Source organism: Ipomoea triloba, chromosome 12 (assembly GCF_003576645.1).
Source record: "Ipomoea triloba cultivar NCNSP0323 chromosome 12, ASM357664v1".
Lineage (NCBI taxonomy): Eukaryota > Viridiplantae > Streptophyta > Magnoliopsida > Solanales > Convolvulaceae > Ipomoea > Ipomoea triloba.
In genome coordinates, this window is record NC_044927.1 from 14969854 (window position 1) to 14981318 (window position 11465).

The following is an 11465-nucleotide window of genomic DNA, read 5'->3' on the forward strand; positions in this document are numbered from 1 at the left end:
ATATATATATATATATATATATATATATATATATATATATATATATATATATTATCGATTATTTATATATGATACACTTGGCATGGTGATGAAATATATATATATATATATATATATATATATATATATATATATATATATATTATCGATTATTTATATATGATACACTTGGCACGGTGATGAAAAAAACTGAACTAAAATATGAGTTTTACGATATCATATATCATTAGCATGGTGTCATAGTTCTTAAAAGAAAATTTTGTTTGACCATATAATTGTATTCCTGACTTGAATTCACATTTAATAAAGTAGGCTACTGTTTTTATTCATTCACTTTTATTTACCTAATAAAATTTGTACACGTGGTGAGAGTTATACTCAAAAGAGTACATATATCATTTTCTGTGTTAAAATTTCAATTCAGACTTGCATGCACTACTAAACAACTCGCGTTTACCGAATATATACCAACTTTAGCAACAAAAAAATAATTGATGTATTTTGATATGAGTAATGTTGCGCTGTCGCTATTCACCCATAAAAGTAAATTCCCTCATAATTTCCCTGACATGATATTATTTGATGAGCTACTTTACTTTCATTAAAAGTTAGTGGGGTCAACCAATTCATGGCACCTAATGATTATAAGACATGCCTGAGGGAATTTAAGAGTAAAAAAATTTGGAGGGATAAGAATCATTTTCCATTTTGATATATCAGTAATTGTCCATTTGTAGTAGCACTACAAGAAAATTGTCCACTCGTGAGAAGTAAAATCGTCACTAAAAGTTCAAAAACCATCATTAAAGACATTTAATGATAGGAAATTTACTGTCGCGACCCATCATTATATCTTCCGAGGATAAAAACAATTAATGACGGGATATGATACCATTATTAATAAGCATATACCGTTACTAATTTTTGGTCACTAAAAACTGTTTTTCTTGTAGTGTAGTGATGAACACAATGTCGATATATAACTTTTTCGCGTTAAAAAATCATGTTAAATCTTTTTTTTTTTTTTAAAGAGTATAAAAGAGGAAAAAACAAATTAAAATTAATGTTTAAAAAGTTAAATATGGTGATTGAAATGAAATTTGAGGAAATTACCTTCTTAATGTTGTAAGCCAAGTGCTTAGAACTAAACTTCTCCAAGCTATCAAAAGTAGTCCTCGCACATCTGAAGGCATGCAGTTGCATAAACCCTGGCATGTCACTCGCCATAACTTTGACCTGAAGCAAGCTTGCCGCTGACCCCACGTTCACTTCAATATTGCACACTGATTTTCTCGACTCCACCGACGACGAGAACGACTTCCTCGCCGCCGCAGCTTCCACCGTCGCATTCACCCCGCCGTCTCTCTCCGCCGCCGCCTTCGAATAATCCGGTCGACCGCCTTGGGTTTCGCGGCAGGTTTTGGATCTCCTCAGCCCGGGCCAACCTCCGAAGATGGCTTTCTTTGGCTCTGCCGCCTTGGGATTCTCCAACTTGTAGACATACATGGATCCTTTCTTTGCTGCCATGTCTGTGTGTTCCGATGAATATATGGTGTACTGCAGATGAATGTTGATTAGTAATGGCATGTATGTGATGGTTTGGGGTTTAGGGAGATGAGCACTAATAAAGAAATGGTATGGAGGTGTTGATTAGAAGGTAGGGAAATTTACATCAACTTAGCAAGCCATGTGCTTTTGCCTGGAATTTTGGATAATTAATTTGTGGAATTGCTTAGGTGAGATGATATGATGGATTTTGTTCTTTTTTTTGCTTCATCAACTAATATATGTATGCTTTTTGAGTTAGTGGTGATCTTTACTTCTTTAGCCTCTCAGGCATATTGAAAACACCAACGAAGTAGACCAGGGCTGTTTGCTGAGTATTATGGACAACTTAAACTGATTTACCTCCTTATGGTTAAGGTTATTATCCTTTTTTTTTTATGAGGTTGTTAGTCCTTATTTGTTTGCCAACTAATTAGTACATACTCTGTAATTATATATATTCTTTTTTGAAACACTCATTATTCATTATAAAGTAGTATTATATTTTTTTAATATTTTTCAACTCAAAGAATCAATGTCCCCATCACCAAGGTTGAATATAATATATGTTCAACAAAATATGCCAACTCGTATTTATTGACTTATTTATTGTTTATAAAATAATTGTCTCTATTTCTGATCTGTAAGATTATTAATTCTGGCTTGTGTTAGCCTAGCCCTAGTTATTAGCAGATGACTAATTAAAGAAATAGGGGATGGAGATATAGCAACAATTTGTTCCTCCCTGGCAGACAGCTTCAAAAAGAAAAGGACCCGGCTGCCCATCTATATGGTAGTTAATAATAATAATAATAATAATAATAATATAATCTAAAAAATGTTGGTCCAATTGTTGGTTGAAATGAATGGTTCATTTTATTTTGATTTTAGTATTTTTTCCCTTAATTTATCCTCTATTTTTTCCTAACTATATATTATTCTTAACTTACTTATTGATTTCCATAAGTAAGGTCTTAGATTCGAATTTCATCCTAATCAGAGTTGACATAATTGTTGAACATATACTATGAATATTTTAAAGTGTATTAAAAAATATAATAAAAAATTTGAACAAGAATTTTGGTCAATTTATTAGCAGGATTATATACATAGTAATCAAAGTTGAGCATCATAAGATTACAAATAAAAAACATTGAAAATCATTTTATTGCATTTTTAAAAACAAATCTAGGTTAAGTTTTATTTCGTTTAATTAATCTTCTTTTGATTATTTAGAACAAAACTCAATATTTTAATTATACTTTTGTATTATTGGGGATGATTTAGGTGATTATATTATTAATATTTTTTGTTTCTATTTCTATAGTGGTACAATTGTAAATTACTTTACAAATATTGTACTATTATTTTTTATCGGACAAAAGTGTTCTTACATCATTGAAGTTTCATACATACATACCCATCACACCTAATCTCCATATTGACATGACACTTTTCATTTCATAAATTAGTCTTTGATAATAAGTTAGTGGGGTCCCAATTCATAACATCTAATTATTATAAGCTAGCCATGTTCAGATGGATTTTAGGTGGGGGTGGGGGAGTTATATATATATATATATAGATGGATTTTAGGTGGGGGTGGGGGAGTTATATATATATATATATATATATATATATATATATAGACCGTTAGATCTGGACAGATGGATGACTGCGATGGCTTCTCATTCCACTCCTTGGTGTGTGTGTATATATACACCAAGGAGTGGAATGAGAAGCCATCGCAGTCGTCCATCTGTCCAGATCTAACGGATTAGAAACACTTTTAAAAAAAAGCAATGACATTTTTTTGTTAAGACTATTATTTGTGTTGTATTATAGGACTCTTCGCTTGTACTTGTATCTATGTTCTGTACAGTACTTATCAATGATATTCATAGAGTTCAATCCTCATCTGGTATCAGTAGTTTTAGGATTCCTCATGGCAGCAAGGGCTTTGGATTCGCAGGACAGTTCTGTTGGAGTTTCCTCTGAACGGACTGTTTCCGAGGTTTTTGCGTCGAACACAGTTATGGCTGGAAATTCATTGTCCTCCGCTCACCATTTTGTTTCAATTAAGCTTACGTCTCGCAATTACCTTTTGCTGACTTAGTTGATACCTTTTCTGCGTGGACAAGGACTGCTAGAGTTTGTTGATGGCACTCTTCCGTGTCTGGAAGTGGCAACGCCAGTTGCTCCTTCAGAAGGTACTGTAGCGGCTACTACTTCGTCTGCTTCGTCTTCTCTCTCTAGAGCCGCGTGGATACAGTAAGATCAAGTCATTCTTTCGATGATGTTGATTTCTTCCCTATTTGAAGAAATAATGCATCTTGTAGTAGAGAGATCCACGTCAAGGCAGGTGTGCTCTCGATCGAGCAGAGTTTGGGCCCTTCTACTCGAGCTCGTGCTCTTTGCCTTCTAGGTTAACTACAAGCCTTACGGCAAGGAGACACCTCCATCTCTGATTACCTTGGATAGGCACATGTGCTTCTATTATTTGTGTTTTATTAGGACTCTTTGCTTGCACTTGTATTTATGTTCTGTACCGTTCTTATCAATAATGGTATTCATAGAGTTCTATCCTTATCTTTTTTAAATAATTCAAACTTTGAAATGCAAGTAAATTGTGTTAAAAGCGCAAGTAACAGTGTCATAGAGTGTACCTAAGTGTAAGTAAAATGTTTTAGAAGTGCAACAGTATAATATACACCGAGCAACAATATTAAGTGCACAAAACGTTATCATTAAGTGCACCAATGTGTAAAGGTAAATTACTTGCGCTATTAAGTAAAAATGGTTGCACTTTTAAGTGATTTTACATGCACACTTGCATCAGTTACTTGCACTTATAACACATGTTACTTGCACCAAAGTTCGAGTTATTTACAAAAATGCCACCGTATTTTTTTAAATTACATATGATCCGTTAGATCTGGACAAACGAATGGATGCAATTGATTCTCATTCCTCCCCTGGGCGTCCGTTCTCACTTGAGCGTTCCCATGTGTGTGTGTGTGTGTGTATGTGTGTATAATATAAAATCATGACCAAATGTAAACTAGGTTTCTAGAAATGTATCGTAGACTAATTTGATCTATCCATCTAGGATGATCAATGACTAAAAATGACGGGGTCAATTTTATGACTATTAGTATAAGCGAATCAACTTAAGGATTCCATGCATCTATTTCTTTAATGTAACAAAACTAATTGGACTAATTATGTTCTTTTGCTAACTAACACCAGTAACCGAATTGCATATATATGAGACATTACTAACAAAAAAGAAATGGGCAAGCAGTAAAGACGAAGACAATAACAAACTTATCCACGAAGTAACAAAACTTAGAGTAATTTCAATCAAAAGTAGTATCTACTACCTCATACTATACCAACTATAATAAGTATTTAGATAATATTTTTTAGAAAAGTGCAAATTAAGCATTAATTTTAAGGATTAATATTTCATGCATCACCAGTGTATAAATGTTATACACCAATGTTGAAAAAAAAGATGCACATCATTAAAAAGAAAAAGGTAATATTGATCGCACCCTCTCTCTTGCAAAATATTTATCACTTTCTAAATTATTATGTATTCTATTAGGAAACTCTTTATTTCTAATTAACAAAATCTATCTAATTTCCTAAAAACATTTATTACTTATTACCTGCCTAATTTTCAAAACATATTTATTACTTATATAATATTTAAACGGTTCATTCATATACAAAAAATTATCTACCATAAACATTATTTCTAGTACAATGAATAAATTGATTAGCATTCTCAACTAGAAGCAGTATTCACACGCCAAAGACCTTGCACTAGTACAAAAAAACACATACGCTACACCTGTAAATGTCTTTCCGCTACACCTCTACAGGTGTAGAGGATGGAAGTGACTCTAAAAGTCCTTGGCTTTCCGCTACACCTGTAGAGGTGTAGCGTAAAGTATTTTTTAAATTAAAAAAATGACTTTCCGCTACACCCGCTCGAGCGGGTGTAGCAGAAAGTCATTTTTTTTAATTTAAAAAATAATATATATATATATATATATATATATATATATATATATATATAATTAATTAATAAAGCAAAATACTTTGAATTTAAAACCAAATGGATATATATATTCTACTATAATTAATAAATTAAAGCAAAATACTTTGAATTTAAAACCAAATGGAAGTAGAGACGAATCCACTTTAGCACTCTTGACTAGGGCTGTTAACGAACAGAACATAAACGAACGGAGGTTGTTCGTGTTCGTTTGTTAAGGATTTTGGGGTGTTCGTGTTCGTTTGTTAAGGATTTTGGGGTGTTCGTGTTCGTTTGTTAAGGTTTTTGAAAATCATGTTCGTGTTCGTTTGTTAAGCGTTTGTTAGTGTTCGTTAACGTTCGCGAACATGTTCACGAACGTGTTCGTTAACGTTAACGAACACGTTCACGAACGTGTTCGCAAATGTTAACAATCACGTTCATAAACATGTTCATTTACGTTCATGTTCATGAACACATTTGTTCGTGAACAATAAATAATCTGCATTCACATCTTCACGAACAATTATATATATATATATATATATATATATATATATATATATATATATATATATATATATATATAAATGTTCACGAACATTATTAAACGAACACTAAACGAGCTTGTTCGCGAACACTACTAAACGAACAACACAAACGAGCTTGTTCACGAACACACTAAATGAACACAAATAAACTTGTTCGCGAACACTTAGCAACCGAGCTTACCACTGTTCAGACTCTGTTCGTTTATTAACCGAGCTATAAATTTTGTTTGTTAATGTTCGTTTATCTTAATAAACGAACATAAACGAACGCTTACCGAGCTCGAACACGAGTAGTTTGTCGAAAGCTCTGTTCGCTAACAGCCCTACTCTTGACCTTTGAAAACTAATGGCGCTCAAAATTTCGGATTATCATATTTCACTGGCCTCACCTTCCCTACATACACCCACATCCACCACCATGTTTTTCCCCTCGGAATTTAAGACTCTGCAGAAGTTCCTCCTCGGAGACTGTTAAAATGCAATTTAAAAGATGAAACATTAGAGCATTGCCACACTACTGAATGGTGAGCTATTAATGCTGTCTAAATATGTTTTCTTCTTATAGGGAGCAAGATGAGTTCATAATATCATTTCTAGAACAAGCAACCATGTTTACTCTTTTAAGAAAAAACATTCAAATCAGAGCAATCTTTTAGTATTATCATAGTAAATTAATCTTCTAAGATGGCAAGATTCACTTGGAGCATAAGAGAAAGATGAAAAAAGGGCAGAGATAGAAAATAAAAAGAATAAGGGGCTTACTCTATCCCATAAATGTGGATCTGGCTTCTTATAAACCTCTATTCTCTCAATGTCAGAAGGTTGTGCCATTTTCCATTTGCACGCGGGATGAGGAACTCGATGACGAGTATACTTGCTGACCGTTTGATTACCCAAACTCCCAAAGGATCCATTTTTGCACTTGACAAATAAAAGACAAAAGGCTTTTGGCATGGGTTCCTCATTACAGGCCTTGTGTTAAAAGCATAGGCTGTATAATCTGCTCTCTTGTACCAATTTAAGAAGGTCCTTGATGGCATTTCTATTTCGATCACGGGGAGACAACACTCCACGAAAAATTTGAACAGCAAAGCCCCATGGATAGCCAGATTTGAACAGCAACAGCAAAGCAACAAGGGTGTCACTATTCAATTCATGGTCATAGCTAGATTCATTTCTTATCTGACATAACCTCATTGCATGCACACCAAGCTTTACCTGACCTGTAATAAAAAATAAATAAATAAACAAATGTGAATTTTATAATTTCAACCCTTGCTGTGAAAATGCAAACTACAGGAAAACTTTAATGAATTGAACAGATAAACGAAATATAGGCATACTACCTCTTAAAGATGATTCTTCACTCAATTATTTAATGAATAAAAGGTAAAAACAAGTATAGGCATAACACCAAGAGTAAAAGGTAAGATTCAACAGCTTTAAAAGCTACCTTTAAAAGTTGTAAAACAAATTCAACAGCTTCTCTAGGGCTTTTCTTGTCTGTTGCTCGCACAGTTGCAATTGCATACTATGATTGATACAAACAAACTGAACCATGTGCAAGATTACCAACATAGAAATAAAAACAACATAGATTACCAGAAATTAAAATGACAGAATGAAGCTAAGTGCCTGTGTATGTTCATCTTCAATTCTGTCCCTTAGCTAGCTTCATTAAATTAAAGACAGCATGCACGCATATATAAAACTAACTCATAAATGGATTGGATCTAGGGAAAAAGTCAAAGTAAAGAAGCACTCTCCTATAAATTGTCAAGAGAATGTACCATTAATCCATTATATCCAGAACAATCATTGCCAACACAAGTAAGATTATTGCCGAAGTCCAAAAATTGTAAATTAGATAAAGAAACAGTCTAGTAAAAGATAATTTTAAGAATAGTGAGGGAATGTAACAGAGAACCACGATAAGATAAAATAACCTGCATGNATATATATATTCTACTATAATTAATAAATTAAAGCAAAATACTTTGAATTTAAAACCAAATGGAAGTAGAGACGAATCCACTTTAGCACTCTTGACTAGGGCTGTTAACGAACAGAACATAAACGAACGGAGGTTGTTCGTGTTCGTTTGTTAAGGATTTTGGGGTGTTCGTGTTCGTTTGTTAAGGATTTTGGGGTGTTCGTGTTCGTTTGTTAAGGTTTTTGAAAATCATGTTCGTGTTCGTTTGTTAAGCGTTTGTTAGTGTTCGTTAACGTTCGCGAACATGTTCACGAACGTGTTCGTTAACGTTAACGAACACGTTCACGAACGTGTTCGCAAATGTTAACAATCACGTTCATAAACATGTTCATTTACGTTCATGTTCATGAACACATTTGTTCGTGAACAATAAATAATCTGCATTCACATCTTCACGAACAATTATATATATATATATATATATATATATATATATATATATATATATATATATATATATATATAAACATGTTCACGAACATTATTAAACGAACACTAAACGAGCTTGTTCGCGAACACTACTAAACGAACAACACAAACGAGCTTGTTCACGAACACACTAAATGAACACAAATAAACTTGTTCGCGAACACTTAGCAACCGAGCTTACCACTGTTCAGACTCTGTTCGTTTATTAACCGAGCTATAAATTTTGTTTGTTAATGTTCGTTTATCTTAATAAACGAACATAAACGAACGCTTACCGAGCTCGAACACGAGTAGTTTGTCGAAAGCTCTGTTCGCTAACAGCCCTACTCTTGACCTTTGAAAACTAATGGCGCTCAAAATTTCGGATTATCATATTTCACTGGCCTCACCTTCCCTACATACACCCACATCCACCACCATGTTTTTCCCCTCGGAATTTAAGACTCTGCAGAAGTTCCTCCTCGGAGACTGTTAAAATGCAATTTAAAAGATGAAACATTAGAGCATTGCCACACTACTGAATGGTGAGCTATTAATGCTGTCTAAATATGTTTTCTTCTTATAGGGAGCAAGATGAGTTCATAATATCATTTCTAGAACAAGCAACCATGTTTACTCTTTTAAGAAAAAACATTCAAATCAGAGCAATCTTTTAGTATTATCATAGTAAATTAATCTTCTAAGATGGCAAGATTCACTTGGAGCATAAGAGAAAGATGAAAAAAGGGCAGAGATAGAAAATAAAAAGAATAAGGGGCTTACTCTATCCCATAAATGTGGATCTGGCTTCTTATAAACCTCTATTCTCTCAATGTCAGAAGGTTGTGCCATTTTCCATTTGCACGCGGGATGAGGAACTCGATGACGAGTATACTTGCTGACCGTTTGATTACCCAAACTCCCAAAGGATCCATTTTTGCACTTGACAAATAAAAGACAAAAGGCTTTTGGCATGGGTTCCTCATTACAGGCCTTGTGTTAAAAGCATAGGCTGTATAATCTGCTCTCTTGTACCAATTTAAGAAGGTCCTTGATGGCATTTCTATTTCGATCACGGGGAGACAACACTCCACGAAAAATTTGAACAGCAAAGCCCCATGGATAGCCAGATTTGAACAGCAACAGCAAAGCAACAAGGGTGTCACTATTCAATTCATGGTCATAGCTAGATTCATTTCTTATCTGACATAACCTCATTGCATGCACACCAAGCTTTACCTGACCTGTAATAAAAAATAAATAAATAAACAAATGTGAATTTTATAATTTCAACCCTTGCTGTGAAAATGCAAACTACAGGAAAACTTTAATGAATTGAACAGATAAACGAAATATAGGCATACTACCTCTTAAAGATGATTCTTCACTCAATTATTTAATGAATAAAAGGTAAAAACAAGTATAGGCATAACACCAAGAGTAAAAGGTAAGATTCAACAGCTTTAAAAGCTACCTTTAAAAGTTGTAAAACAAATTCAACAGCTTCTCTAGGGCTTTTCTTGTCTGTTGCTCGCACAGTTGCAATTGCATACTATGATTGATACAAACAAACTGAACCATGTGCAAGATTACCAACATAGAAATAAAAACAACATAGATTACCAGAAATTAAAATGACAGAATGAAGCTAAGTGCCTGTGTATGTTCATCTTCAATTCTGTCCCTTAGCTAGCTTCATTAAATTAAAGACAGCATGCACGCATATATAAAACTAACTCATAAATGGATTGGATCTAGGGAAAAAGTCAAAGTAAAGAAGCACTCTCCTATAAATTGTCAAGAGAATGTACCATTAATCCATTATATCCAGAACAATCATTGCCAACACAAGTAAGATTATTGCCGAAGTCCAAAAATTGTAAATTAGATAAAGAAACAGTCTAGTAAAAGATAATTTTAAGAATAGTGAGGGAATGTAACAGAGAACCACGATAAGATAAAATAACCTGCATGTGATGATTAAGCATACAAGAAAGACTGCACCTGTTTAAATTGAGACACGAAAAAAAAACAGAGATAAATCCCTTTGAAGGAGGACAGAGTAGACTAGTTATCAGCATAGGCATATTAATGAGTTATGTTCATATAATCCCCATGAAATAAATAAAACTTCGAATTCCCAGTGATATTAAACAAGAATGTAGTATTTAAAAAGGCTTTGAAGCGATAAGTAGGAATCAAAATCCCAGTAATTCTCAAAGAGAAGAATGGATTTGTAACACATTTCCCACTAAAAAATAAAGAACGGAAATCCCAACAATTCTCATAGCTTTTCCATGTATCCATTTTCCTTGAGGCAAGAACTCCTTGAATTGAGAGTTCTAAATGAGAGAAGCATGCTAAACAGAATGTAATGATTGTAATCTGCATGGGTGTCTTTCCTACAGTGTACAGAGTATAAGTTGATTAAAAAGTATACCATGACAATAATAGCTAAAATGAATGTCAAATACGAAATAAATAGCTTACCATCAGGGTCTCTTGATCCAAGGAAGCTCCGGTCATTTATATTTGCCGATCCAATCAAGGTTTTACAGTCATCAATTATCATGATCTTGTTGTGCACATAAATCTAGAAAATTGGCAAACACATGAATCCACCGTGAATGAACAATAGCTATGAAAACTGAGAAACATGAGAGAGGAGAAGTTGAATTCAGAAAATAGATGCCGCTAACATATATGAGCAGTGAGACCATAGAATGATATATAATCATTCACTCTAGAGCCAATCCGATCGTGAAGATTCTACAATATTGAACTATGTTCTCTGCATATTGTCCGATATTGCCAATGCATGATAGCTCTGACAGATGCAGCATCACTATCATCTAATCCACCCTGTCAAAACTTAATACATTAGAGTAAAATATGTATTAGAATGTTTCCTAAACTCAACTTA

General features: G+C 33.6%; 1 protein-coding gene and 1 long non-coding RNA gene across 9 annotated transcripts in view; both read right to left on the reverse strand.

Moving 5' to 3' along the window:
• The window catches only part of LOC115998594, a 7584-nt gene extending 5877 nt beyond the window's left edge, over positions 1-1707 (reverse strand). For 2 of the 3 annotated variants that reach the window (XM_031238199.1, XM_031238196.1), the window contains exon 1: positions 1114-1707. In XM_031238199.1, coding sequence (XP_031094059.1) covers positions 1114-1587 — 474 coding nt within the window. In that variant the 5' untranslated portion in view covers positions 1588-1707. The remainder of the gene's footprint in view (positions 1-1113) is intronic. The other variant, XM_031238198.1, reaches the window with a different exon arrangement.
• A 4635-nt stretch (positions 1708-6342) lies between these two features.
• LOC115998603 overlaps positions 6343-11465 on the reverse strand; it is a 9014-nt gene continuing 3891 nt past the window's right edge. For 2 of the 6 annotated variants that reach the window (XR_004093920.1, XR_004093919.1), the window contains 3 exons: positions 7595-8087; positions 6904-7364; positions 6343-6609 (listed from right to left, as the gene is read on the reverse strand). This is a non-coding gene — a long non-coding RNA (uncharacterized LOC115998603). Of the gene's footprint in view, positions 6610-6903; positions 7365-7594; positions 8088-8764; positions 9032-9325; positions 9787-10016; positions 10945-11032; positions 11414-11465 lie in introns of those variants that run through there. The other 4 variants (XR_004093922.1, XR_004093921.1, XR_004093917.1 and 1 more) reach the window with 4 other exon arrangements.